The following is a 26,991-nucleotide window of genomic DNA, read 5'->3' as shown; positions in this document are numbered from 1 at the left end:
TTATAAAAATTATGAAACCAATTATTATGTGTGATACAATGCAATATGGAATATGCATGCATTAGTGTATGTATATAATTTGATTTTTTATTATGAGCTTTTGGCCCTGTGGTAAACTTCTACACCCTCCCTCCTGCATTTGACTTTAATTACTTTAGTGTAATATTGCTGTATACCAATAAAAAAAACCAAACACCTCAGTGACAAGTCCAGATGTGAGCTGATTTCTTGGGAACCGATTGGAAAAGGTCTTGGAAAAAAATCCCAACAGATGGGAATAGAGCAGCTCTGCAGAGTCTGTTTCCCTTTAAGTACCGTAAGCAGCGATAGGGAAAGCCGGCACAAGGGAGCAAACCAGCACATAGGGCTAGTGACAATCTAGTGCTTAGTTGCAATTCAGAACAGTTTAATAAAAAACATGTGACAATAAATATAATGTATTCTAGAGTAAATGTTGATTGCTGGGTTGAAAATAAAGTACAAACTCTCTACATTGAAGGAATTGGCGCGGGAAATAGCAGGCCCATTAGCGACTATATTTAATGAATCTGTAAACTCGGGGGTGGTCCCGTTAGACTGGAGAACAGCCAATGTGGTTCCTATTTTCAAGAAGGGGAAAAAAAGCGACCCGGGTAACTATAGGCCTGTTAGTTTAACATCAGTAGTGTGCAAGGTGCTGGAGAAGATTCTGAAAGAGAAACTAGTTGAGGACCTTGAAGTTAATGGCAAATGCGATAAATTACAGCATGGTTTTACGAAGGGCAGATCGTGCCAAACGAATCTGATCTCCTTCTTTGAGAAAGTAACGGACTTATTAGATAAGGGAAATGCGGTGGACCTAATATACCTGGATTTCAGTAAAGCATTTGATACAGTACCCCATGAGGAACTATTGGTTAAAATGAAAAACATGGGGATCGATATGAAAATCCAGAGGTGGATAAGGAATTGGTTAATGGGGAGAATGCAGCGGGTCGTATTAAAGGGTGAATTGTCGGGTTGGAGGGAGGTTACTAGTGGAGTGCCTCAAGGTTCGGTTTTGGGACCCATCTTATTTAATCTATTTATAACTGACCTCGGGACCGATTGCAAGAGTGGGCTGATAAAGTTTGCGGATGATACGAAGGTGGGAGGAGTTGCAAACTCGGAGGAGGATAGGGATATTCTGCAGGGAGACTTGAATGAGCTTGTGAATTGGAGTATCAGAAATAGGATGAAATTTAATAGTAAAAAGTGTAAGGTGATGCACTTGGGGACGAATAATAACAATTTTAGTTACAAGATGGGGACGCATTGGTTAGAAGTAACGGAAGAGGAGAAGGACCTAGGGGTCCTTGTGGACCGCAGGATGACTATGAGTCGACAATGTGACGTGGCGGTGAAAAAAGCCAATGCGGTCTTGGGATGTATTAGGCGAGGTATATCTAGTAGGGATAGGGAGGTCCTGCTTCCGTTGTATAAGGCGCTGGTGAGACCTCATTTGGAGAACTGTGTGCAGTTCTGGTCTCCAATGTTTAAAAAAGATGAACTCAAACTGGAACGGGTGCAGAGAAGGGCGACTAAGATGATCAGAGGAATGGAAAACCTGTCGTATGAAAAGAGATTAGAGGAGCTTGGGTTGTTTAGTCTGACAAAGCGAAGGCTGAGGGGGGATATGATTGCTATCTTTAAATATATCAGAGGGGTTAATACAAGGGAGGGAGAGGAATTATTCCAGCTTAGTACTAATGTGGACACGAGAACGAATGGATACAAACTGGCCGGGGGGAAGTTTAGGCTTGAAATTAGATGAAGGTTTCTGACCGTCAGAGGGGTGAAATATTGGAACGGCCTTCTGAGGGAAACGGTGGGGGCGACGGACCTGTCTGGTTTTAAGATTAAGTTGGATAAGTTTATGGAGGGAATGGTTTAATGATAAAACATAGTAGCCAAGGAAAACCAAGCAATGGTACATGAATAGCATAATGGCCAACAAGGGTCAGGCTAGAGACTCTTGCCTATATGCTCGGGGTATTACTGATCGCCATATTTGGGGTCGGGAAGGAATTTTCCTCCAGGGTAGATTGGCTGAGCCTCTGGAGGTTTTTCGCCTTCCTCCGCAGCATGGGGCAGGGATCACTAGCAGGAGGGTCTCAGCCAATTGAAGTCACTAAAACACAGGATTGGGGACTTCAACGGTAGAGTCCAGGGAAGGGTCTTGCGGCCTGCAGCATGCAGGGGGTCAGACCAGATGATCATAATGGTCCCTTCTGACCTTAAAGTCTGAGTCTGAGTCTACATTGGATTATATAATTTTCACATAGCTTTAAAATTAAATTACCAATTTTTAATGTGCTCATTTTCTTGGCCATTTGCTACATGAAGTTATATCAAGAGGTTGAAAATGTATAACTTTGCAGGACAAGACAGCTTACTAGAAGAATTTTGTACACCAGATGGAGGACTTTTTGGACTCAATATCTGGTGGGTATATTTAATGAAAGAATACCTTTATCAGATACCAAGACTGAAGCTGTGGTCTTCTTCATTTATAAACTTTAAAAAGACCCAAACCACGTATTAATTACAGAATAGCCTTGCGGTGAAACAGGGACTACAAAGTACCTATTAAAATCTTGGGTAATAGTTTAAATAAAATTATAGGGAAAGAGGTCAGGAGGGGGTTATTCCACAGAAGCAAGCATCAGATAATCTCAGAAAACTATTGGGTTCTGTATCATACTGGAATCTAAAGATAATTGAAATCAGCTGGCAATGATATCATTAGACATTAGGCCTTTGACAGCTGAATGATTGTGTCTATACTGTGTCCTGAGGAACACTGTGTTAAAGTTCAGATGTTGGATGTGAATAAATGTAATCATATTACAGATATATGGTTTAAGATCTCCATTCTTACTTCACAGGTACACAAGGTAGGATTACCTCTGATTGCCACTGCTTTGGAACCCTTAGAAGTCATTATCAGATACAGAAAGCAACTCTGGTGCTAGAATGGGCATCAGACTGCATTTTAAAAATTTTATTCTGACTTAATTCTGTTGTTATGCAGACATACTAAATAACAGAAACTAATACTTAATCAATAAGTGAGTGATCCAAGGAATATTATTTCTGCACATTTAAAAATCATGGAGGTTTGGGTTTTTTGGGAGTGTGGCGTCAGGTAGGGAGGGGATGGGGGGAATTAATAGATATAAACTGAACAATTCTTAATCAGAATTTTATTCTTACCAAGAATTAGCAATTCAGACATTTTTATATCTTGTAAATTTAAATGAGTAACAAATTAACAATTTATTTAGGAATTAAACAAATTAATATAGCTAGGTAGTATTAGGAGCTGATTATGCAAAATATTAAAGTAGATTCTGACAGGTGGAAATACAAATCTTGTGGGGTAAAGTAATGCAGTTGATTTCTTCTTAACAGATGAATACTCTCTCTCAGATGCTTCCCATGGAGATTAGGGAGGCGTATTTTAGAAAGATGGAGGCATTTATTTCAATATTTATTTGGGAGGAAAGAAAGGCAAAGTTTTTAAACTTAAATTCATGGAGGAAAGATCCATCAATGGTGTCCTTAGCCTCTGTTTGCCAGAAGCTGGAATGGGTGACAGGGGATGGATTACTTGATGATCACCTGTTCTGTTCATTCTCTCTGGGGCACCAGGCATTGGTCACTGTCAAAAGACAGGATACTGGGCTAGAGGGACCTCTGGTCCGACCCAGTATGGCTGTTCTTATGTTTAAAGCTTCTAAATTAAGTGCAATACTAGAACATGCAGAAGTTTGAAACTTTCAGATCTGAAGAAATCTCAAATATATATTAATTTATCACAAATAAAATCATTTTAGATCCCAAGCGTGAATTCAACTGCATGAGTAGAGAGAGAACAGCATCTCAAGAATAAAAAGGAAATAGTGAATCTTACTATATTCAAAGTACTGACAAATGAATAAATTACATGGAAAATATAAGAGGGAAAATTTTCCCTCTAATCTGTCCATTATAGTAATGTTGGGCATTTTAGATTGGCAGTGGGACTCACATGCTTAAGGTTAGGCACATACTTAAGTACCTTGCTGAATTGAGACTATTAGTAGGAAAAACATTTTAGTAAAAGTATAATTGCTCGTGCCTCTTTAAAGTTCTAAACCACGAAATCCTGATGTGTTCAATACATTTGTTTCATCCAAACAACAACAAAATCATAATCCCAAGTGGCAACTTCTGCTTTGTGGACCTCTTTACTGATTCTTCCAGTCAGCCCCAGATTATATGGTGTGAAAAACTGCTTGTGAATTGATGTAGCAAAGCTTTCTGTTGTTCCATTTCCAAGCTACAGTACACCCTTACAATGACTTTCTCAGTGGTTAAGAAACCACATGTTGAAACCTTTAGAGTTCTTGCCTTGACACCAACCAAGCTGCAGGTGGTTCCAATTTTAGACTCATGGCAAAAACCCTATATGGCAGGCATCCAAGAAAGCTGGCAGACTGCAGAAGCTAAACACAATGCTCCAATTTACTATCTTCGGAACAGCTAGTTTGATGTATCAATTAATCTTTGCTGTGTCACTCATACTTTTGCTAAACTGCAATTTAAGGGCAAGTCTACACTAGACAAATGTGTCGAGGTTAGGTTGGGGTATATATCTCAACCTGCTCAATTGTGTTAAAAGGCATTACAATGCATCCATGCTAGGAATAATGACATAGGTAGGTCAAGGTTAGTTGACACACTTGGACCTTACCTACTCCCATTTTTCCATGAAGCCTAGCTTTCAGAGAAATAGTTAATTTTTCTTAAGAGACTGATACATTTAATAGTAAGCCTACTAAGTCTTTTTATTTTATTTAATAGTAGGTCCTAAATCCAAAAATCTATATTATGCCTAACTAACTTGCCAGTGTTTGTGTGCTAATGTTCTTTGCTGGGTAGAATCAGGAGTGATCAGTTGTGGGTCATAAACCCTACACAGCCATCAGTTAAAGAAGATTCTCCCTTATTCTCAGACATCTGTCTGAGCTTTTTGGAGCATGAGGATCTGAATCCTAACCCTATTATCACTGTGAATTTCTGAGAGGCCTAGTGTGCAGCACAGTGGCAACCAGGAAATCCTAGGTTTGATACGTTGTCTAAAGTGGCATTGTCTTCCCTTTTGTTTCACATGTACCCACCACGGTTATAAACAACTTGAGAGTACTGAGGTGATTGAATACAGTTAAATCCTCTATTTCTTTTTGTCCTGCTTATTAGGCTCATCTTGAATTTGATATCCTAATTGTATGCATTGGATGAAGACAGAGGTCATAGTGAATCCTGCTGTTTTCTATTCTAAGAAATATTGTAAATACAATAGAGAAATCAAATCTTGTGGTGTGGTAAATGTTGATTTTTAAGTGGTTACCACAATAGTTATTGATCTGTTATTGTTATAAAATATTGCCATTTTTAGTTCCATTATTTTAATGATATCTGAATTCCTTGGAGAGACATTTTTATTAACATTTCCACTTCTAAGTGTAGATCAGCAATGAAAATAATTAACTTTAATGAACTGTTCTTAATTTTTGTTTCCTGAATATTTCACTCTTTGTTCAGCTAGCTCCAGAAAATGTTCATGGAAAAGCAAGCAAAAATTGCTGGTATTTCTTGAAATGATTCCTTTGTACAGCACCTAACACAATGGGGTGCAGGACCATGATTGGGGCTCCTAGGTACTATTGCAGTGCAAATAAACAAATAAATACACATTACTACTACTATTGTTGACTTCAGTGGAAATACCCCAGCAGAGATTTGGAACTTTAAATGGCAGAAAAGTGATACACAGGTAGTTACATGCAAACACTTCCCACCAATAAGTGGTCGAGTAACCTAATGCATAGTGTGAGCTGGGAAGAATGATTGGTAATTCATAGAGGTCCATCGGAAGAAGAATAACATGCATGTTTAATAAATTTCAGGATAATAACATGCTAGCAACAGGTGAATGCCTCATGAAGTTGGTCCATTTGGGCAGACGATTATTCACCAACTTAACAGGAGTGTAGTGAAAAAACATAAGTTAATGTTTTTAATGTGCACTGAAAATGTAAATAGCTATTTATTAATAGTGATTAACAACTATATAAATTAACTATTTACTATTACACAAAATAATGATTTATGTATTTTAATATATTATTGTTCAGTATTGATAAAGATTAATAATACATTTATTGTTAAATATATATTCCTAATAATGTATTATTTGATTACTGTTATATGTATTATCAGTTAAGCATACTGTCATTGTTCATTTTGTAATTGTATGTGGTTACTATAAAATATATAACTGATTATTTTAAAATGTATGTATTAATTATAAATGTGATTACTATTATTAAGGATTTAAAAAATTTCATGTGTGTGTGAGAATTTTAGCCCTTGATGTTATGTGCTGGAAATCAAAAGTCTATGGTGCCGATCCTGCAAGATTCTTAAGAAAGTGCCTAACTTTAAGCTCGGAGTAGTCCCAATGACTATATTGGGATTAATCACATACTTAAAGCTAGGCATGTGCTTAAGCATCCTACTGAACAGGGCTTGTATAGCCACTTGGGCAGTGCCTACAGATTTGCTATACACTCTCTCATCTCCATGTCAGTGTGCCTGAGTCCTGTCCTGCAACAATCCCCCTGGAGGACAGCAGAGATGTTCAATTTCCATGGTCCATTTATTCCTTGGTCTCTCTGCTCAAGCTGCCAGCAAGGGAAGAAATTAGTGCCAATGGGTTTTATGGAGAGGACATTAAACCTTTTTTTAACTCCAACTCCTATCACGGAGGCCCAAAAATGTCTGCTGGTAATGTCTTTTGGTCCTGACTGACTAAACGTGATTCAGATTCTGGCCATGTCACTAATCACCAAAAGTAGTTACCTGCTACAAGTGTAGCTTGAAGTTGTAGACACATTGCTAACCACAAAAAACTCCTACACGCTCCAGGCTGCAGATTCTAATCCCAACCACATCACTAGCCATCAAAGAAATGTTATTTGTTTTGGGTGATGCGTTTGAATCCTGTGGCTACACTAAGAAGGGTAGGAGAGGGAGGAAGACGGTCGGTGACAGGTTTGAATCCCAACCATGTTACTACACCACCAAATAACATTATATTTTGCAGCTGGGGAGTTCTAGTACCAGCCATGTTGCAAACCACCCAAAAGCCATTAACTACTGCAGGTGTTGGGCTCGGTTCCAGATTTAGCCATGTTGCCAACCACCCAAAAGCCCATATCCTCTGCAGGTGGTGTATTTGGCACCTAGCCATGTTACTAACGAGGCCAAAATCAATACCTGCTGCAGCTGGTGAGTTCGAGTCCTAGTCATACCGTTAACCATGTCAAAGCCAATACCTGCTGCAGATGGTGGGCTTGAGACTCAGCCGTATCATTAATCATGCCAAAGCCAATAACTGGTGCAGGCGATGGGTTTGAGAGGCTGCCACGTCACTAGCCATGCCAAAGGCAATACCCACTGCAAGTGGTGGGTTCGAGTCCTGCCTCCAAACTCCCTTTGCCACCTGTAGGAAAAATTAGGATACATTGGATACCAGTTTGGACCATTAACTATTTGGCCTTCATCAGGCAGCACAACCGAGGCAGACCTACTCGCCACAAGGCCTTTAAAAGGCAGCACTGGCCACTTCTTGGTTCCCTCCCCGCAAATCTCCATCTTCCCAGTCATTTCTGGACATGTGTCACTGGGATCAACCTAAAAAAAAAAGTCCCCTTCTATCACCAACCTCCCTCCCAGAGAATCCCCCCAAAAAATTTGTGCCTCAGACAAACTTCCCCATGACAAGTTAGGATGCGCCTGGCTCCCAGTGATGTCACCTCAGTCAGCCAATCAGAGGACGGCGTTGGAGCCGAGGAGGAAATGACGTCACCGTATCCCTCCGCCGGCCCGGTCCCCTTTTTGTGTGTGTGTGTGTGTGTGTGTGTCTGTTGGTCCTTTCTGTGTGTATCAACCCGCAGCTTGTTTTTTTCGGAAGGGGGGGCAAAAATATTTGGGGGGAGCTCATGCAACCTGCCCTCCCCTCCCGGCCACTTCGCCCTGTAAGAGGTTGTGTGGGGTGCGTGTCACTTTAAGAGCGTGTGCGAGCGAGCCAAGCTCGGCTGAGGCGGCGGCGGCGGCGGCGGGAGACGGAGAGAAAGGTGAGTTGGCGCGAGTCCGTTATGTGGGGGGGCGGACGCTGCAGAATCAATCAGACTCGGGGGGGGGGGTCACGCGGGGGGAGAGGTTGGCGGCGCGCGCGCACGACAAGAATGCGGGTGGCGGTGACCGTTGGAACCGGTTCGAACCGCCCGGGTCTGTGAGCGGGTGGGGGGTGGGCAGCGCGCGCCGTACACAAAGCGGCCGCCAGACGCGCTTCGCGGGGAGGGAGGGAGGAAGGGATCGGGGTTCCTGAGGGGAGGGGGGAGGAGCTGCTCCCGCTGGGCGGCGGAATATCTCCTTGCTCGCTCTCTCGCCTTCGCTGACTGGGGAGGCGGAGTGATCCGCATACCCTCTCCTCCCTCTGAGGGGAGGGGAGTGATGCGGCCCTGGCTGCTCCCTCCGCGTCAGCCCCCCCCCCCCCTTCTCCCGGCTGGCTGGAGACGAACATAACGGGTTAAACAGGGCACCGAGCAACCCATGCGCCGTCCTAAAGTGCCTCCCACGCGCCCCTCATGCTGGTTCCCGTCCCTGCGGGGAGAAGGATTGCAGATTCCCTTGTCTCCTTGCCTCCCACCCCCTTCCTAGGGCTGCTGCTGGGTGGGCGGCCATGTTGGGCACAGGGATTATTTTCTCTGCCTTTTCTTCCCAAGCAGCCGCAATAAATGGAAGCTAGTCTGTTTTTATTCCTGTGGGGAAGGTGTCATCCCCACTCTTTTTTATTGAAAATGAACTGGGGGAGTCCACCTAGTTGCCCTGCTGAGAGTGAGGGGGGGGGTGGCCTTCCTGCTGCTCCCCCTGACCTCAGAGTGAGCCCCCCCTTTGCCTACCCACCTCAACGATGGGGTCCCCTTAGCCTGCCCGCCGTTCTCCTCAGAGAAAGGAGGGGGATCCCTTAGCCTGGCTGTCACTCTCAGAGGGTACCCCTTGGCCTGAGTGCCTCAATGAGGGGTTGCTCTGGCCATACTTGCTGCTCCCCAGAGTGGAGGGGGTTGGGTCTCCTTAGCCTGCAAGCCACTTCCCTCCAGGGAATGACTGTGGCTCCCCTCCGCCTGGCTGCCTCAATGAACCTGGAGGTCCCCATAACGTGCTTTTCGCTCCTCCCAGCGTGAGGTGGAACCATTTAGCTTCCTCGCTGCTTTTCCCCCTTCAGAGCGTCTGTTTTGGGTGGGTGTCTGAGAAACCTCAGACACCTGCCATTAGGGCATCTTTTAACTTGCCCTCTGCTTACCCCATTTCGCCAGGTTGTGGCGTGAAGAATATATGGGGATGGATACAGACATCAACATCTCACGTGCACCAACAACAAGCTCTCTGCTTTGTGAACTTGGCAGCAGTTGTTGTCACCAAGTCACATCAAGCAGGGCACAAGTGACTTATTCTTGTGAGGCTGCCACTCCTTTTGGTGGACATCCTGCAGGCATTTGAGACTAATGGCCCTGATCCATATCCCACTACCCGCTGTCCAGTAGTTTGGAGGTCACAGAAATTAACAATCTGCCTCACGAGGTGTATCTCAATGCACATTTCTAAATCACACAGCAGTGTGAATTACACAAGACACTACCTGGTTCATCCACCCATCACATCATTCCAAATGGCCTCCGGCCCCTATCTGCTTGGAGTCCTAGTCTGGGTTGGGGTTCTGCAAATGTTCTGGTTTTTCTCCCCCCTCACGCCCCTGCTTATGTGTATGTATGGATACATTGTTAGTAGTTATGAGCATCACATCACAAATGCCCAGACACTAATTACTCCCCTTATTTTTCAACTGGGTTCATATGGCCAGACCCCTGAATCCACAAAGAGCCCTATGGAAGTCAGTGGGGTTCTTTGTAAGTCCTCCTGCACAGAGCCATTTGCAAGATCAGTGCCAAATTTGATGAGCATGTTATAAGAACCTAGACTGAACAGACTTGCTGTTCATGGGCAGGCCCAGTCTCCCAGCAAGTCTCTCCCATAGCCTGGATCTCTTATAATTTTGGGGTCTCATATAAAGCTAGTCTAGATGCACAAGTATGTCAGAAAGCAAGTTAAATATATTTTTTTCTTTTCCAGTTCAAAATGTAAGAGCAGATGATAATTTAATGTACAATAACTATCCCACACTTGAAAGCCTTTAATAAAACATGTAACAAACCAAAGTGATAACATTTGTACACATTTTAATATGCCCTTTAAAGTAATCCTGGTAGCCAGTGAACTAAAATGAACCACATCAGCCAACGAAAAATTAATTTGCCTTGCCCTAGAGGCGGTAATTGTTAGACTTTGACATATCAAACAACTCTCCCACCCCTCCAAACTTCACCTGAGGTGCTGTAAAAAGGGTCAAAATAGTGATATCGACAACAATTAAAACATCATATAAAACCCATTATAGATTCTTTGCTTTTCGACTAATATCCAGTCTGGTATCAGTTTTATGTCCAATATTCTGTCTTGGCAAAATACTCCTTGAAGTCAATGGGCGTTTTGCCAGAGTGAAGATTGCAGGATTTGTCCTAATAGCAGAGGAATATATCCTGCCCTAATCATGGGGTTAATTTATTATATGTTATTAAGAAAAATTCCAGTGCCATCAATTATCATAGCTCTTATAAAGATAAAACATGTTCCCTGCCCCTGAATGCTTACCATCAAAATAGGAAGACGACATGCAGAAGACAAGAAACAAGATGACAGTTGTGGAGGCAAGAAGGGAGGTGGGTTGGAGAGAATAGATGGGCTTAGAGGAGGGAGAGTGGTTGACTCAGTGCATTTATGCATTCCATTTATGTCTAACGTTGTCCTTGATAAAGAACCAAATGAAGCATCATTAGGGTTTTAGCTTTGTTTTTCAAGTGAGGGGGTTCAATTTTTTTTTTAAACTTTATTTTGTTTTCAGGCCTATCCTGGTCTTGTTTTTTAGTAAATGGGAAAGAAAATGTAAGTGGCAATTACATATTAATGCAGATGATATTTTTTCACACTGAGAGAAAAACAACAATTGCGGGAGAGGACTGAAATATTAGCTGGGATATATTATAAGTGCTCTTGAATAAAATCCTTGGTAGCAAATCCAGACTAGTGTAAAAAAATGGTGATGAACTTGTTTGGCAAGGAACGTGCACAAAGCTTATATAATTTAGTGTTAAAAATTAATCTTCTGGGATACAGATAATTTTGGGTCAAATCCTGCAATTCTTAGTCAAAACTCATTGGATTAGATTTTACACTAGTGAAGGGACAGAGAGAAGGCAGTTTGTGCATCTACTAATTCAACCCTATTCTTAGCTAGGACGGCCCAAATCATGCATCTGCTTCAGTGGCCTCTGTGGGCATTTTTGTAGGCACAGAATCATCAGGGCACAGGTGTGTGCTGGACATGCCTCCTGCCCCTGACACGCTTCCTCTCCTGTCCCCATCCCAGAATGCCCTCTGATTGAGAGCCTGAGAGTGGTTGCAAAGATCTCCTGGAGAGGCTTTCACCTCCTTTGCACCAGTTTATCTTAGTTGGCATAAGAGGGGTTGCAGGGCAGTGATGAATCAGGGCCCATTGCCTTCAATGGATATTTTGCCTAAGACTTAAAGAGATGGAATCCTGCGTGTTCAAATTAAAATTATCCTGCCATATTCTTTGGGGAGAAATAAATCCAGACTTTTAAATCAGGGTTTATAGATAGGTTTGCTGTGTTGTGTTATTTCCATGAAGAGCATTCAATATTAAATTGCAAACAATGGGCCATGAGTGTAAGATCCCCATTGGAATCAATGCAGAATTTTGTCTAAAAAATTAATTAACAACATGATATGGTCCAATACTTAGATTGATCATCCCTGCAGGTTCCCTTGTTTTAAAAGATAACTGTCTTCATTTTATACCCTGTAAATTTATATGAAGTCAAGTACTTCTCACCATGTTTGTTGTATTTGTGAATAAAGTTTTTTTTAAATTAAAATCCACATTTGTGAGCATTAGTGGTGGTGAATGTTGTTTAAAATGACATAATTTGCAATTAATTAATTTGGGGGAGCTGAAAGGTCAGAGACTGGAAATCTGTTTCCATTTTGCTTTGATTCTGGTTTTAATAATGAGGAGGGCTTTATGTTGAGTGAGAAAGTATTAACTAGTGGTTTCATCAGGGGACCAGAAGTCAAAGCTCCTTGATTCTCTTTAATTCTCTTATATAAATTGCTATATTTGATACTCGGCAAGTCAATTCACATCTCCTTGCCTCAGTTTTCCCCATCTATAAAATGGTTATAAAAATACTTCCCTACTTCATGTGGATGTTGTGAGGATTAATTAATGTTTGTAAAAAGCTTTGAATTTCTGGAATAAATGACACTATAAAAATAGAAAATATTATTTAATCTTAAAATAAAGTTGTTTTTTAACCCCCCCCATATAGTAGGATGGATATTCACTTTGTGATCCGATATTCTGTCCCCAAGACTGCCTGTGTTGGAGATGAGGTCACTATTTAGCAGAAAGTGGGCCACCAGCAGTAGCCTAACGTGCTGATTTATATAGATTTATTTTTTTAAATTAAAAACTTTAAATAAAGCTTATACACTAATAGCATGTCCTGTCATGCAAGCTTTCAAGAATACTGTAGAGAGAATCTTGAATTTGCGGTCCTTAAAAAGTTTTTGTATGGGGAGATCTGGGGGTGTAACTCATTTTGTGTCAAGTATTATAGACTTGAGAGAGAAATAGTAAATATAGGTTTCAGAGTAGCAGCCGTGTAAGTCTGTATCTGCAAAAAGAACAGGAGTACTTGTGGCACCTTATTAGTCTCTAAGGTGCCACAAGTACTCCTGTTCTTTTTATAGTAAATATATAATCTCATGACCTAGATATCAATTCAGTGAGCCACAGCTGCCTTAGTCTACAGCTGTCATGTAGAATCCAGTACCCACAGGTGCTTCTGATAAACACATTTGGGACCTGATTCTCTTCACTTACTTACATCTGTATAAATTACTGCTAACTACATTGAAGTTAATAGAGCTACACTAGGGTAAAAGTTATATTAGTTGAGAATCAGATCCTTAATTCGTGGACTTTTTGGTGGTAGGATTTGAATTAACTGAATTTTGTTTGGTGAGATGCTTTTTGTAGGTTTAAAAATAGCACTAAATTTTTAAAAGAAAAACTCTTCTTCTTCCTAGCCTTTTCCTCAAGCTTTCTGGAGAAAAATGGCAGTTCATAATTGTTACATTTTATATCTATCTAATTGTACAGGATGGCAGTTCATTAATTTTAATAACTACAATTGGAGCCTAGATCAGATGCCAAATTTCAGTTGAAATTAGAAAAGAGACAAGCAGCTTTTTGCTGCTAGGCGAGAAGGAAAAAAGACCTTTCTCAAATTTAGGGTAATCTGTCTACTTGGATGCAAATTCAAATTTTTATTGCTGGCTCTCCACCAGTGAAGGTAGCTGTTTTAGCAGACTGTATAATCAAATGCTAACCTTTTTAATACAAGAACATAATGACCATTGGCTTAATGATTTTTTTCCTTGTGGTAAAGATGAATATGAGCCATGTTGGTCCACATAAGCCAAAGGGGCCATATTTTGTAATTGTGCCAATTAATTATGTATAATTAATACACACTGGCTTTCAACACTATAAAGGTCTTTTCCCACATTTCAGCTGACAGCAGGGGGGAGGGGGGAAATGCATCTAAAATGTTTTATTTCTCGTAGTATATTTAGCACATTTAGTGATTGTTGGGGGTTTTTTTTTTTGGCATCCATATTTGCAAGCAAGCAATCTGCCAGTTATGGGCTGAAAAGCTAAATGTAGAGTATTTATCACTGGGATTAATCATTTTATTGAGCAAGGGCTTCTTACTTACAAAAATATTCAAGATCAAAGCTATGAAAAACAAAGCTGCTACATTGTAGAAGAGAGAAGACATTTTCTTAGTTGAGTTGATATGAACAGATGAAATACCACGCACTTAATGCAAGTTAGTGTCAAAGGAAGCTTGTAGCTACAGTCTCTTTAACGTTTTACCTTAGCGTCTTTTCGTCTTTTGAATAATTATGAGGTGTTGAATTATGTATTCTTAATAATGTGTGGAAAGATTTCCTTAATGTAATTTTAAACTTCATAGCTTTTACCTTACTGGATAGACGTACCATGCATGCTTTAGTTTACAGATCTGACTGTCTGTCTTAAATATTTATAAAGTGCCCATCAATATAATGTCTAGGCACTGTTGCTCATTTAGTACGGAGTAATATGACTCCAAACAAATGGTTACTGTTTTAAGTGTCACCATTCTTTTATTATCTCAGCGGAGCTTTATTGCATGGAATTCTTTTCTAGATGTTTCTAAGAGGATGAATATTTAAAATCACAAATATGCAGGCATTTGTTAATTGAGACAATGATCTACTAGAAACATGTATAGATCTAGCTCACGATTTTGGATTTTTTAAAATAAGTTCAAATGTAATTATTATAAATTTGTACCAAATGAAATAAAAAAATTGTATTTAGGACATATGGAGTCTTATTTTTTCCTGCTATGCAGAGCTTAAAGGTAGATTGATGCTGCAGAGCCTTCTTTTGTTTTATTTGTCAGGGTGTGTTTCCTTATCTTTTGTCATCCAGAAATGATTCTTATTTTGAATGAGGGGGAGTTTGGTCTTGTAGTTAATGCACTGGACTAGGACTTTGGAGACCTGGATTCTGTTTCTGGCTGTGCCAAAGACTTCCTGTGGAATATTGGGCAAGTCACTTTGAGTCTTAGCATCTTTAAAATTAGGAGAATATTTCCCTACCTCCTGGGGTTATTAAGATAAATACATTAGTAATGTTTCTGAAATGCTCAGATACTATGTTGATGAGTGCTCTGTAGTGATGCTTAAATAATAGAAATAGCAGAGGTGATATAATTCAACAGAATAATTTACTTAAGAAAAATAGTTTTCCCCTGAAAGTGATACTGGAGCTGGTTCCATATTGTGAGAGATCTTCACTTAAGTTCTTATGAAAAACACTTGTTTAATTCATTTTAAAGGAATACAGAAGCCTAACATACTAACTCTAATGTACAATTAGTCAAGTGCATGATGATGAGTTATGGATTTTTTTCTAATGTTTTATTTGACAATTAAGATTGACTTATTATTTTTACCAGTCAGCTGTTCATTTGTTGTATTTTCCCATTGGTTACCAGGTTTTTTTATTCACCGAACAAGCTTCTTTTAAGCAAATATTTGTATGAGTTCAGTGGACATATGGAGTAACGGGGTTACTGAATGGACACATGGTTAAACAGATGTAAAGGAGATTGGTTGTTCTAAACTGGAACAACCTGGCTGAAAAAGTATGTTAAATTTATGAACTTTTTGTTCATTATCTTGTCAGGAGAAAAAAGAGTAAACTATTGGGGTGAATTGATCATTTTTCTTAGTATGGATTCTCATAGCAACAGCTACATAAATGCACTTGCTTGTTATTTGCTAGATATGCAAGAAAAGCAGTAGTAGCCATTTTGTTGATGAATGTGTACAATTTCAAATCCTCATTCTGTTCTTTTTCTTTTACTTACCTCCCAGTGGAGTTAAGACCTGTCTTTGTCATGTAACTTAACATACTTGTCTCGAGTTCCTGGTATCCTGTAAACATTCTTTGATTAAAAGAGAAAGAAGTGAAGAGTAAAAAAACCCAAAATATCATAAATAGATGAGATGAGGAAAGGCCCAGTCCTGAAAACCCTTACTTATGTGAATGATCCTTGCTCAGACATGGCCGGTTATAGCAACCGCCACACCCTCCCTCCTGCCCAGGAGCCACATGGCTCCCCACACCTGCTTCTCTCCTTGGGAAACCTTGTAAAGGAAATCTAGTGTCAATCCAGCACTTTTCATGAGCACTAAATCCACAATGTTTTCAAAACTGCTTTGTACTGACATGCAAATTTATCTACTTAAATAATTAAAATAAAATGTCACGGATGGAGCTGCACAAAACTTGGCTGCTGAGTGCTTGCTAATGAAAAATTACAATTTTGAAACAAGAAGAACAGGAGTACTTGTGGCACCTTAGAGACTAACAAATTTATTAGAGCATAAGCTTTTGTGGACTACAGCCCACTTCTTCGGATGCATATGAAGTGGCTGTAGTCCACGAAAGCTTATGCTCTAATAAATTTGTTAGTCTCTAAGGTGCCACAAGTACTCCTGTTCTTCTTTTTGCGGATACAGACTAACACGGCTGTTACTCTGAATTTTGAAACAGTGTATCCAGTTCTTTAAGCCTACTCTTCCCCAATGGAATATGAACACTACATTTTACACCAAGAGCCACATTTCCCCCCCCCCCTTTTTAAATAAAAGGATGTCACAGATCTATGCCATGTAAACTTCTCACAATATGTAATGACAATCTGTTTTCCTACTAATAGATATTTGTTTCAGGTTTAATGCCTATTTTATATTAATCTATTAATTTTGCAAAGAGTTGTCACTTCAGGTTATATTTTTAAATACATATGTTTTAAGAATGATTAAAAAAAAAAGATATTTAGACGAAGCCCATATCTCTAGTCATGTGCAACAGTTTGTTTTTTACCTCAGTACCCTGCTATCGTACAGATATGAAAGTGGAGAAAAGTGGGGGCTACTGCTATTACTCTGAATAAAACTGCATGTGACCTAGTTAAGCTTCTAATCAGGTCTATGAACTAATATTAAAAGATAAAATGGTTCAGTACTTTCCCCAAGTTGATTTTCATGCTTAACCACATACCACCACTGTGTTGCCCTAACAACCTAACCCTCTTGAGTTCCTCTGTTTTTTAATATAATTGCAGAGTATTTGTTGTATCCCATAACTCATTGTTTCCTTGTGTATAGTCTTATTTAGGCTTTAGTCCTGCAAACAGTTATGTATAACTTTACTCTGTGGAGTTGGTTCATGCGCTTACTACCCAATCTCTTCTTCTTTTTCTTTTTTTTTTTTTTTTAAAGAAGTCCCATTCAAGTCAGTATTGTTACCCCTTTTTTGACGGAAGTGATAGCCAAATTTCAGGGTTCTGAGGGATGTTTCTTTTAGGAGGAGAAATTGATGCAATCCTGTTTATTTACAAAGAATTACAACATTCTGCTTCCCTGAACCCAGGAGGAACCAAACAACGGGAAATGGTTTCTTTTGTCCACAGTTCCAAGCCCCTTTCCAGTCAGCAGCACTTAACCTAAAAGCTCTCTTCCTAGGCTTCTCTAAGGGCCATGCTAGTTCTGGATGTATCCTTCACCACTTCAGAGAGTTTCTGCATATCTCTCTCAGACACTTACATCCCACCTCAGTACCTACCAGGATGCTCAATCCCTGCATTTGCTATCAGCCTTCAGGAAGACCCCTTAGCCAGCATGGTCCAGTCACTGTTCAGGCTTGCCATGCTGCTTCAGTTCACAGGTGATGGTTTCCATTGTTTCAATTATCCGTAAACAATGGATCATTTAATGGTTCCCTCATTTAGCCTGAATAGAAGGTGTTTAGTACACCAATTGACCCCACCCAGGTCTGTGATCTATTAACATCACCCAGCAAACAGATAACTCATAAGCAATCATGACTGAATATTTGGATGCATTAAAAACCATTCTCGTTTAGACAGTTGCTTTCGAGTGAGTTATGTCCTGAAGTTTGTGAGAGATACAACTTTTGTTTGGCTAGAACTTTGATTGTATTAGGAATAAAATGACTGTAGCTCAATGATCTGAGTTACATTTACAGTTTAGTCCCAGTATGATTACTTAATCTATGGTATACTGTATAAAATTAAAATTGCCTTACAGCAGCAAGTTAATGAAAACCTGGGTTTGTATTTAAGCATTCTGGTCAGCTCTACTTCTGTGGCTATTGATAACACAAATTGCCTGTAAATGGGCTGGATTACTTTCTTGCTTGTCTTCTATTGTCAGCTGTTTATTTTGGCCAATCTGTCTCAGAATGTTTCTCATCAGATTGAATGGCTGTCAAATGGTAGTAGAGATGACAAAATGCAATCACAACAGTCTCCTCTTCCACCAAAACATAATCAAGAGGAGAAAAATCCTTTCTGCAAGTGTGAAGCCTCATTTAGCTATGCTACAGAACTGCCACTTGTTCTGCTTTCGGCCCATTCAGGTGGGTCTATAGTAGATGGAAAGGACAATAGGTTACATCAATAAAGCAAGCTTGAAGATTAGGAAATAAGTTTTCACGGTAACCTATTAAAACCTCTAGTTTCTTTAAAAAAATGCAATACAGTTTTTGAAATTACTGGTTTGAGTTAAAGATTTCTAAGGCCATGTCTACACTATCCCCGTGTGAAACTCCCCCCACCCCCGCGACATAAGTTTCACCAGCTTAAGTGGTGATGTGCACAGCGCTGTGTCATTGGGAGAGCTTCTCCCATTGACATAGCTACCGCCGCTCATTGAGGTGGTTTTATTATGTCCACGGGGGAGCTCTCTCCCATCGGCATAGAGCAGCTCCACAAGCGATCAGTATCAATACAGCTGTGCCTCTGTAAGCTTTCTAGTGTAGACATGGCCATAAATGTGCCATTAAATTGAATTGAATTTTTTGGTGAACCACATGTCAAGATGGAGTTTAGAGACTCCTAATTCCTGCTAAATAAAACAATGCAGAGCTAGTTCTACAAGAATGATGCTTCCATTTTGGTTGGCCCAGGAGTTATCAAGGTGTAAAGCCCTATTGGAGACCTATATGTAGAACTGAACAGTAATAATGAAAACCAGCTTTTTGGAGGCCTGATACTGACACTTGTCTTACCATCTGAGAAGAGACATTCTTTGTGATGCTAGAGGCTAATATCAAAAACTGTAAAGCAGTTTCCATCTTGTTTTAATACTGGCTTGCTGGTCTGAATGTTTAGATAACCACTTAAAGATGTACAATCTATAAGTGTTAGTATTGCATTCCTATATATGTCACTGAGGTCTAAATTAAGTATAACCACACAGGAAAAAGACGTGGCCATTGTTGTAGACAGCTCAGTGAGAATTTTTCTCTGATGTGCAATGGTGGTCAAAAAAGCAAACAAAATGTTAGGATGTGTAAAGACTGGAGTGGATAACACTGAAAAATATATTACCACTGTATAAATCCATGGTACACCTTCAGCTGTATTCACTTCTGGTCACTGTATCTCAAAAAGATATAGAAGAAATTGGAGCTCAGAGAAGAGTGACAAAAATGATTATCAGGAAGGAGAGAGTTCCACATGAGGAGAGATTAAAATGTTTGGAATTGTTTACTTTAGACAAAATATAGATAAGAGGGGACATGATAGAGGTATAGAAAATGAGTGGTGCAGAGAAAGTAAATTAGGCATTCCAATTTAAAATTATTATAATATAAAATCATTCAGTGAAGTGGAAGGGAAATGATTATAAGACTGTTAACAGGAAATCCACTTTTTTAAAAACTAGCTTATAATCGACATGTGGAACTCTTTGCCACAAGGAAGCATAGTGTTGACAGAGATGGCTATAGGAGCCTGCTGGGGAATTAGTGGCTGTGAAAGTCTGCTAGTGGGGAGCTGAGGAGGATTCTAGACAGGGTTGGGGAGCAGAGGCCTGCTTAGATGTGTGTGCACATCTTGTATGCATTTAAGATTGAAGTTTTCAGCCTGCAGTTGTCACACACATACTGAGGGTAGTCAGGGAGTGCTCAAAAACCAGAAGATAGACCCAAAATCATTATTATTTTTTAAATCTCCTGATTTTTTAAAAATAAATTTGATGAATTTGGGGATTCTGGGTCATGATTTTTGAACCATCAAGGTTGGCAGCATAGGCACTGGGGGCAGGAGCAGGGGCAGGAAGAGGTGCGATCGGGCAGGAAGAGGCGGGGCAGGAGTGGAGGCTTGGAGGAAGGGGTGGAGTGGGGGCGGGGCCTAGGGCGGAATCTGGGCAGGCACCCCCTGGGAACTGAGGAAGTTGGCCCCTATGGTTGGCAGTACTGAAACAGAAATGTAAAGATTTGAAATCCTGATGTTTTAAGGTAAAAACAATTTTCTTTTTGAAATGGGAACAAACAAATCCATTTCAAATAGCATGTGGATTAAATTCTAAAACACAAGAAAGAAAAATGTAATTTGCAGTTCCAAGTTTCACATTTTCCCCCACCCCAGTGAAGAAATAATGGACATTACTAGTGGATCTGGAATTAGGATTCTTTGTTTTATGAGACTTCTGCTGTCTGACGAAATTTAGTTTTCTCAACACCCAATAAAGGGTCTTTCCTCTCTTCCCTTTACAGGATGGCAGACACTGACCTTTTTATGGAATGTGAGGAGGAGGAGCTGGAGCCATGGCAGAAAATCAGCGACGTGATTGAAGATTCTGTTGTTGAAGATTATAATTCAGTTGATAAAACTGCTACGGGTAATAAACTATTTTAGTATAGAGTTGTGCAAGATACGGATGTTGCAAAGCACAGTATTTATATTTAACTAATCATCGAAGTTTCCCTTTATGTGCTGTTCAGTAAATATTTAGCTATCATATAATAGATATATTAAAACATAAATTTTCTGAACAGTTAGAAATTCCTGATATGTAACTGTGAACAGAGCTTTCATATGGCTCTGCAGGAGCTGACATTCTGGTGATACTTCAGCAGACTGGACCTCCTGCTTATTAAGAGGCAGGAAATGCAGTTTAACAATGGAATTAATGTACTGAGATTTTCAAAGTTATTTGAAGGTATGATTTGTTTTTTGGGGGAGGAAACTTTGGTTAACAGTTGTTCATTTATTGTTAAATCAACCAAAGTGATTGTTTTAGAAAGTACCCAATTTATAACTTATGTAAGAATCATATATTAAATAACATTGTGGGTATGTGTGTATATAGTGCTTTACATTTTACAAATACTTTTGCAAATATTACTGTTCAGTAGTATGCTCATTCCAACAGCTTTGAAAAGCTGACTCTCCCACTAATTTCAACAGCAGACTGCATTTCCTATGTCCTAGCCTATATTGTCAGGCTGTCAAGATGGCAACCTCTTTGGTTGTTAATTACTTTTAAAAATCACTTTATTTCACTATTTTAACTGATTTTGGCCTTGATCGTGCAAGTGCATGTATGCTTAACTTTAAACACCTAAGTAGTTCTATTGACTTCAAAACATGCATGCTTGAAGGATCTCAAGTCCTTACTGTTATAATTAAATTTGGTGATTAGAATATCTTTTTATTATATTGTTGTTTTTCTTGAAGAGAAATGTTAAGACTAATTTAAAGGGACTTAATAGGTAGATACAACACTTCTCATTTTTCAGTTTTGATTTAATAGTTCGTTATAATTACCCAATCTAGGTATTTGTGTAAGAATGATGCATCGTAAATATTGACTTGAGCTGTTATGAACATGCTGAATGGGGCTGGGTATAAAGTAATAAATATTGAAATTGGGTAATTATCACTCGATGATTGATTTAAAATTCAAGAGTAGAAGTAACATGAATAAAATCAAAAAATATTTACTCACTATCCTTCTGGTTCATCCCAAATTCTTGAGTCTGGAGTGTGTTGTGGGTTGTTGTTGTTTTTTTTAAGTCCTTTCCTAGCTGTGCATGTGGGTGGAACAGACTGGCATATTTAATAAATTAGTCTTTTGTTTGGCCATTTGAATTGCTTTTTCTTGGCCTTTTGGCTAAGATCAAGAATAGCATCAGTTTAATATCTTGTACTTTTAGGGACTATCTCATGCTCTAGTTCAAGGGTAGTTGGCCTATTGCCTCTTTAACTACTATGAACCTAGGTTCTAATCCTGTTATGCAGTGCTCTGGAGGTGTTCTTGGCAGCTAATGTTTTAACTTCTTTTGACTAGCTGCTTTTTGCATCTTGTTGTTAACATGAGATATTTGGGGAAGGATTCAACACCAAGGCTTTAACAAGAAACCACAAGTTAGTAGATGCTGGGTATGTTGGTAGGTGAGTAGGATAAGACAGTGTCTCCAACAGGGAGGGTGTAGTTCTGCTGCTTTTTGGTGCCATCTGCTTCTTCATGCTCTTCCGGCCGGAGCAGAGCTAGAGGAAGATTTCTGTGGCAGACAGAGTGGCATCAGCAAAGAGAAAACGATCCAGTAGGGGATGGGGAATAATCAATAAGTAACAATGGCCTTGAACTGGCCAAATGCCTTTTTTGTTTGTGTTGCTTGGTAGGAAATACTGGGCTTAGAAAACAGGATACCTGAAACTACAGGTTTTACTTAGTGTAATACAATAGCAATATGCCCAAACAGCATGCTGTTATGGCATCTCTGCAAACATTGTAGTGTCTGTGTCATTTTTCTAAATGTGACTATGAAATTCCTTCCTGGCAGTTTCAGTGAGTCTGCAGCCTGTTTCTGCCCCTCTGCCGATTGTTGCCCATGCATCCATAGGAGGTAATCTCTCTACAGCTACATCGGTCAGTAGCAGTGGGGCTCAAAACAGTGACAGTGCTAAGAAGACACTAGTGACGCTGTTTGCAAACAACAATGGTAAGCAGAAATGCTTTCAATATGTTATGGGTGCGGGTGTTCAGGGGGGAATGTTAGGCCATAATGGTAGCTATGTGCTCTTGTGCTTGTGAGCCTGTGAGATTTCACAAGCTAAGTAGGAATGGGTCAGGTTAGTACTTGGATGGGAGACCTCTTTTAGAAAGCGTAGGTTCTTTGAGTGCTGTCTCTATGGGTGCTCCACTTCAGATGTTGTTGCACCCCGGTGCCGCTGATCGGAGATTTTTGGTAGCAGTGCCTGGTCGGGATGCGCATGCGCAGTAGCTGTCTTGCAGTACTGTTGACACTTCATCTAGCGCTTGCGCAGCCCGACCCCCTCAGTTCCTTCTCACCTGTCCTTGGCTGCGGACAGAACTCCATCGGCTGTGTCAGAAATTTACCTAGAAAATGATTTGTAATCTTATTGTTAAGTTTAATTCCCAGTAGTTAGTTCATAGTTAGTCTTAGGTTTCCGTTTAATGACTTAGACCAGGGGTAGGCAACCTATGGCACGGGCGCCAAAGGCGGCACGCGAGCTGATTTTCAGTGGCACTCACACTGCCCAGGTCCTGGCCACCAGTCTGGGGGACTCTCTGCATTTTAATTTAATTTTAAATGAAGCTTCTTAAACATTTTTAAAACCTTATTTACTTTACATACAACAATAGTTTAATTTATATATTATAGACTTATAGAAAGACCTTCTAAAAACGTTAACATGTATTACTGGCACGTGAAACCTTAAATTAGAGTGAATAAATGAAGACCCGGCACACCATTTCTGAAAGGTTGCCGACCCCGACTTAGACTTTCCCCATTTAAAAAAAAAACAAAACAAAAAAAAACAAATCTCTGAGAGCCTTCCTCTTCGTTTCTATCTCCTTGTACCATGACAAAATTGGACAATGAAAATGCCAGGCTTCCCTGGTTTTAAACGCTATACTTTGTGTAAGGAAACTATGCCTGTCTCCGTTGGACGCTCACAGTGCATCCATTGCCTGAGGGAGATGCACATCCCTCAAAAATGCAACCATTGGAGCAACTTTACAGCCAGAGTGAGGAGGGATTGGGATCTCAGACTTACAAGGATCCTTATGGAGAAATCCCTAACACCACCGTCTGTCTTGGAAAAACCCCATCGGGGATTCTCCGGGTGCCTCCCCACTGGACAGGGCGAGTTCCCTTTCCTCCAGAAAATTGAGGAAGAGGGCAGCATCTCCAACCCATGGAGAACTGCTGAAGAGGAAATGGTCTGTAGCATAATCACTACCTTCGGTGCTGACGGCCAATGGGGTGAGCATTTTTGATGCTCCAGGCACCTCCGGCACCATCCATACTGGGACCTCTTTGGCAGAGATAAGGAGTCAAGTAGTAGGCACAAATTGGCCTCCTCTTCCACAGCATCGAATACCCCGAGGAAGAACATGGTGCCAATAGCGCCTCCGATTACCATGCCACCTCCACTGGTGTCACATGCTACGGAGCCGATGCCTGAATGCACTAAGTCAGCACCAACCAAGGCCACACACAAGCGGGCAGGATCGACAGGACCGACCTCACAGGCATCTACACATAAAAGCACGGCACCGATGCCCATTGCACTGCGCTTCCTCACTCACTCAACTGACACTGAGATAGCATCCAAGCCTGAGTCACCTATACTCGGCACCGACGGTTCTCCAGTGCCGATTGCACTGGTACAGATGGACTCACCTAATGCCCAGCAATTTTCAAGTGACAAGGAAGATGACCTAGAAGAGGCACTCCTGTCCATCAGGCACCGAGCCTCTGCCATCACACACAAGTGCCAGGGACTGGTTACCCAGGGACATGCCCTTATGCCTTGGATACGGTCTCCCACAGTATTCTTGCCAGCAAGTTAAAGAAGTATGGTCTGGATGAATGGACTATAAGGTGGATAGAAAGCTGGCTAGATCATTAGGCTCAATGGGTAATGATCAATGGGTCCATGTCTAGTTGGCAGCTGGTATCAAGTGGCGTGCCCCAAGGGTCAGTCCTGGGGTCAGTTTTATTCAGTATCTTCATTAATGATCTGGAGGATGGCGTGGATTGCACCCTCAACAAGTTTGCAGATGACACTAAACTGGGAGGAGTGGTAGATACGCTGGAGGGTAGGGGTAGCATACAGAGGGACCTAGACAAATTAGAGGATTGGGCCAAAAGAAATCTGAGGTTCAACAAGGACAAGTGCAGAGTCCTGCACTTAGGATGGAAGAATCTCATGCACTGCTACAGACTAGGGACCGAGTGGCTAGGCAGCAGTTCTGCGGAAAAGGACCTAGGGGTTACAGTGGACGAGAAGCTGGATATGAGTCAACAGTGTGCCCTTGTTGCCAAGAAGGCTAATGGCATTTTGGGCTGTATCATTAGGAGCATTGCCAGCAAATTGAGGGATGTGATTATTCCCCTCTATTTGGCATTGGTGAGGCCTCATCTGGAGTACTGTGTCCAGTTTTGGGCCCCACACTACAAGAAGGACCTGGAAAAATTGGAAAGAATCCAGCGGAGAGCAACAAAAATGATTAGTGGGCTGGAGCACATAATTTATGAGGAGAGGCTGAGGGAACTGGGATTATTTAGTCTGCAGAAGAGAAGAATGAGGGGGGATTTGATAGCTGCTTTCAACTACCTGAAAGGGGGCTCCCAAGAGGATGGATCTAGACTGTTCTCAGTGGTGGCAGATGACAGAACAAGGAGTAATGGTCTCAAGTTACAGTGGGGGAGGTTTAGGTTGGATATTAGGAAAAACATTTTCACTAGGAGGGTGGTGAAGCACTGGAATGGGTTACCTAGGAAAGTGGTGGAATCTCCTTCCTTAGAGGTTTTTAAGGGCTGGCTTGACAAAGCCCTGGCTGGGATGATTTAGTTGGGGATTGGTCCTGCTTTGAGCAGGGGGTTGGACTAGATAACCTCCTGAGGTCTTTTCCAACCCTGATATTCTATGATTCTATGGCTGGCTAACCCATGGATGTGCCCACCTATACCATTCCCAATGCACTGAGTGCAATGGGACCCATGGGAGGTCTACAGATCTCAGACCCAAAGACCTCGCACCCCACAGATGCAATAGATTTGCCTTTCTACAGTGACAGCCACTGAGCCCTCGGAGGCGCATGAGGATTCCAAGGATTTGGAGGATTCCAGTACTCAAGGCTGCTCACCAGCCCATAACCCATCTTCATCTTTGGACGAGGCGGTAATGCTGCCTCCGCCTACTGTCGCAGATGACTCAAAACGATTCCAAGACTTATTCAAACGGGTTTCACAAAGTCAGAACATCCCTCTGGACGAGGTGACTGAAAAGCAACATCAGCTCTTAAAAATACTACACCCAGCATCATTGACAAGGATAGCACTACCAATTAATAGTGCCCTGCTGGAACTGCAGAATCAGTATGGCAAACTCCAGCTACCATACCCCCCACGGGCAAAGGGGCAGATAGGAAATATTACGTGCCCAATAAAGGTATGGATTTCCTATTCTCGGCCCCTCAACCAAACTCCTTGGTGGTGGATGCGGTGTACCTGCGTCACAGGCACCACTGGCCAAGATGCAATTTGAAAATTTGTTCGAGGGTCTGATCGACCTCCCCTAACAACCAGCACATATTACACAACCTATCCAGATGTTTGGCCACCGTCTAAGGCCATTTTACCGAGTGTGGGCATCCATCACCACAGATCACTGGGTATTGAGATAGTATGATCTGGTTATACCATCCCTTTCATCTCCATCCCACCTACTCATCCCTCTTCAGGGACTCTTCTCACGAGCATCATCTATGAGAAGAAGTAAACTATCTTGTACAGCTAGGTTCCATGGAACATGTTCCAGTACAACACAGAGGGAAGGGGTTCTCCTCCCACTGCTTCTTGACTCAAAAGGAAAATGGAGGATGGAGACCCATTTTAGATCTCACAAGATTCAACAAATTTATACATACCCACAAATTCAGAATGGTTATGCTGAAGTCAATAATTCCGGCATTGGGAGAAGGGGACTGGTTTTCAGCCCTCGACCTACAATATGCATATTTTCATATTGCTATACACCACGCACACAGACAATTCCTACGGTTCACAGTTGGGAGAGACCACTTTCAATACAGAGTGTTACCATTCAGACTCTCAATGGCTCCAAGAGTCTTTACCAATACCCTTGTCACAGTAACAGCACACCTACGTAAACAGGGAATTATGATATTCCCATACTTGGACGATTGTTGTCTGTTGAAGAGTCACATTCGAGCAGAAGCAATACA

The 26,991-nt window shown here is 41.0% G+C and overlaps 1 protein-coding gene across 11 annotated transcripts in view; it reads left to right on the top strand.

Moving 5' to 3' along the window:
- Positions 1–7,961: 7,961 nt before the first annotated feature.
- Positions 7,962–26,991, top strand: part of POGZ (pogo transposable element derived with ZNF domain) — a 66,520-nt gene continuing 47,490 nt past the window's right edge. For 8 of the 11 annotated variants that reach the window (XM_054010529.1, XM_054010528.1, XM_054010530.1 and 5 more), the window contains exons 1-3: positions 7,962–8,204; positions 20,480–20,604; positions 22,553–22,711. In XM_054010529.1, the coding sequence (XP_053866504.1) occupies positions 20,481–20,604; positions 22,553–22,711 (283 nt within the window). In that variant the 5' untranslated portion in view covers positions 7,962–8,204; position 20,480. The remainder of the gene's footprint in view (positions 8,205–20,479; positions 20,605–22,552; positions 22,712–26,991) is intronic. The other 3 variants (XM_054010534.1, XM_054010532.1, XM_054010531.1) reach the window with 1 other exon arrangement.

The sequence above is a fragment of the Malaclemys terrapin genome, chromosome 21 (genome assembly GCF_027887155.1).
Source record: "Malaclemys terrapin pileata isolate rMalTer1 chromosome 21, rMalTer1.hap1, whole genome shotgun sequence".
NCBI classification, from domain to species: domain Eukaryota; kingdom Metazoa; phylum Chordata; order Testudines; family Emydidae; genus Malaclemys; species Malaclemys terrapin.
This window is presented reverse-complemented; position numbering and strand designations above follow the sequence as displayed.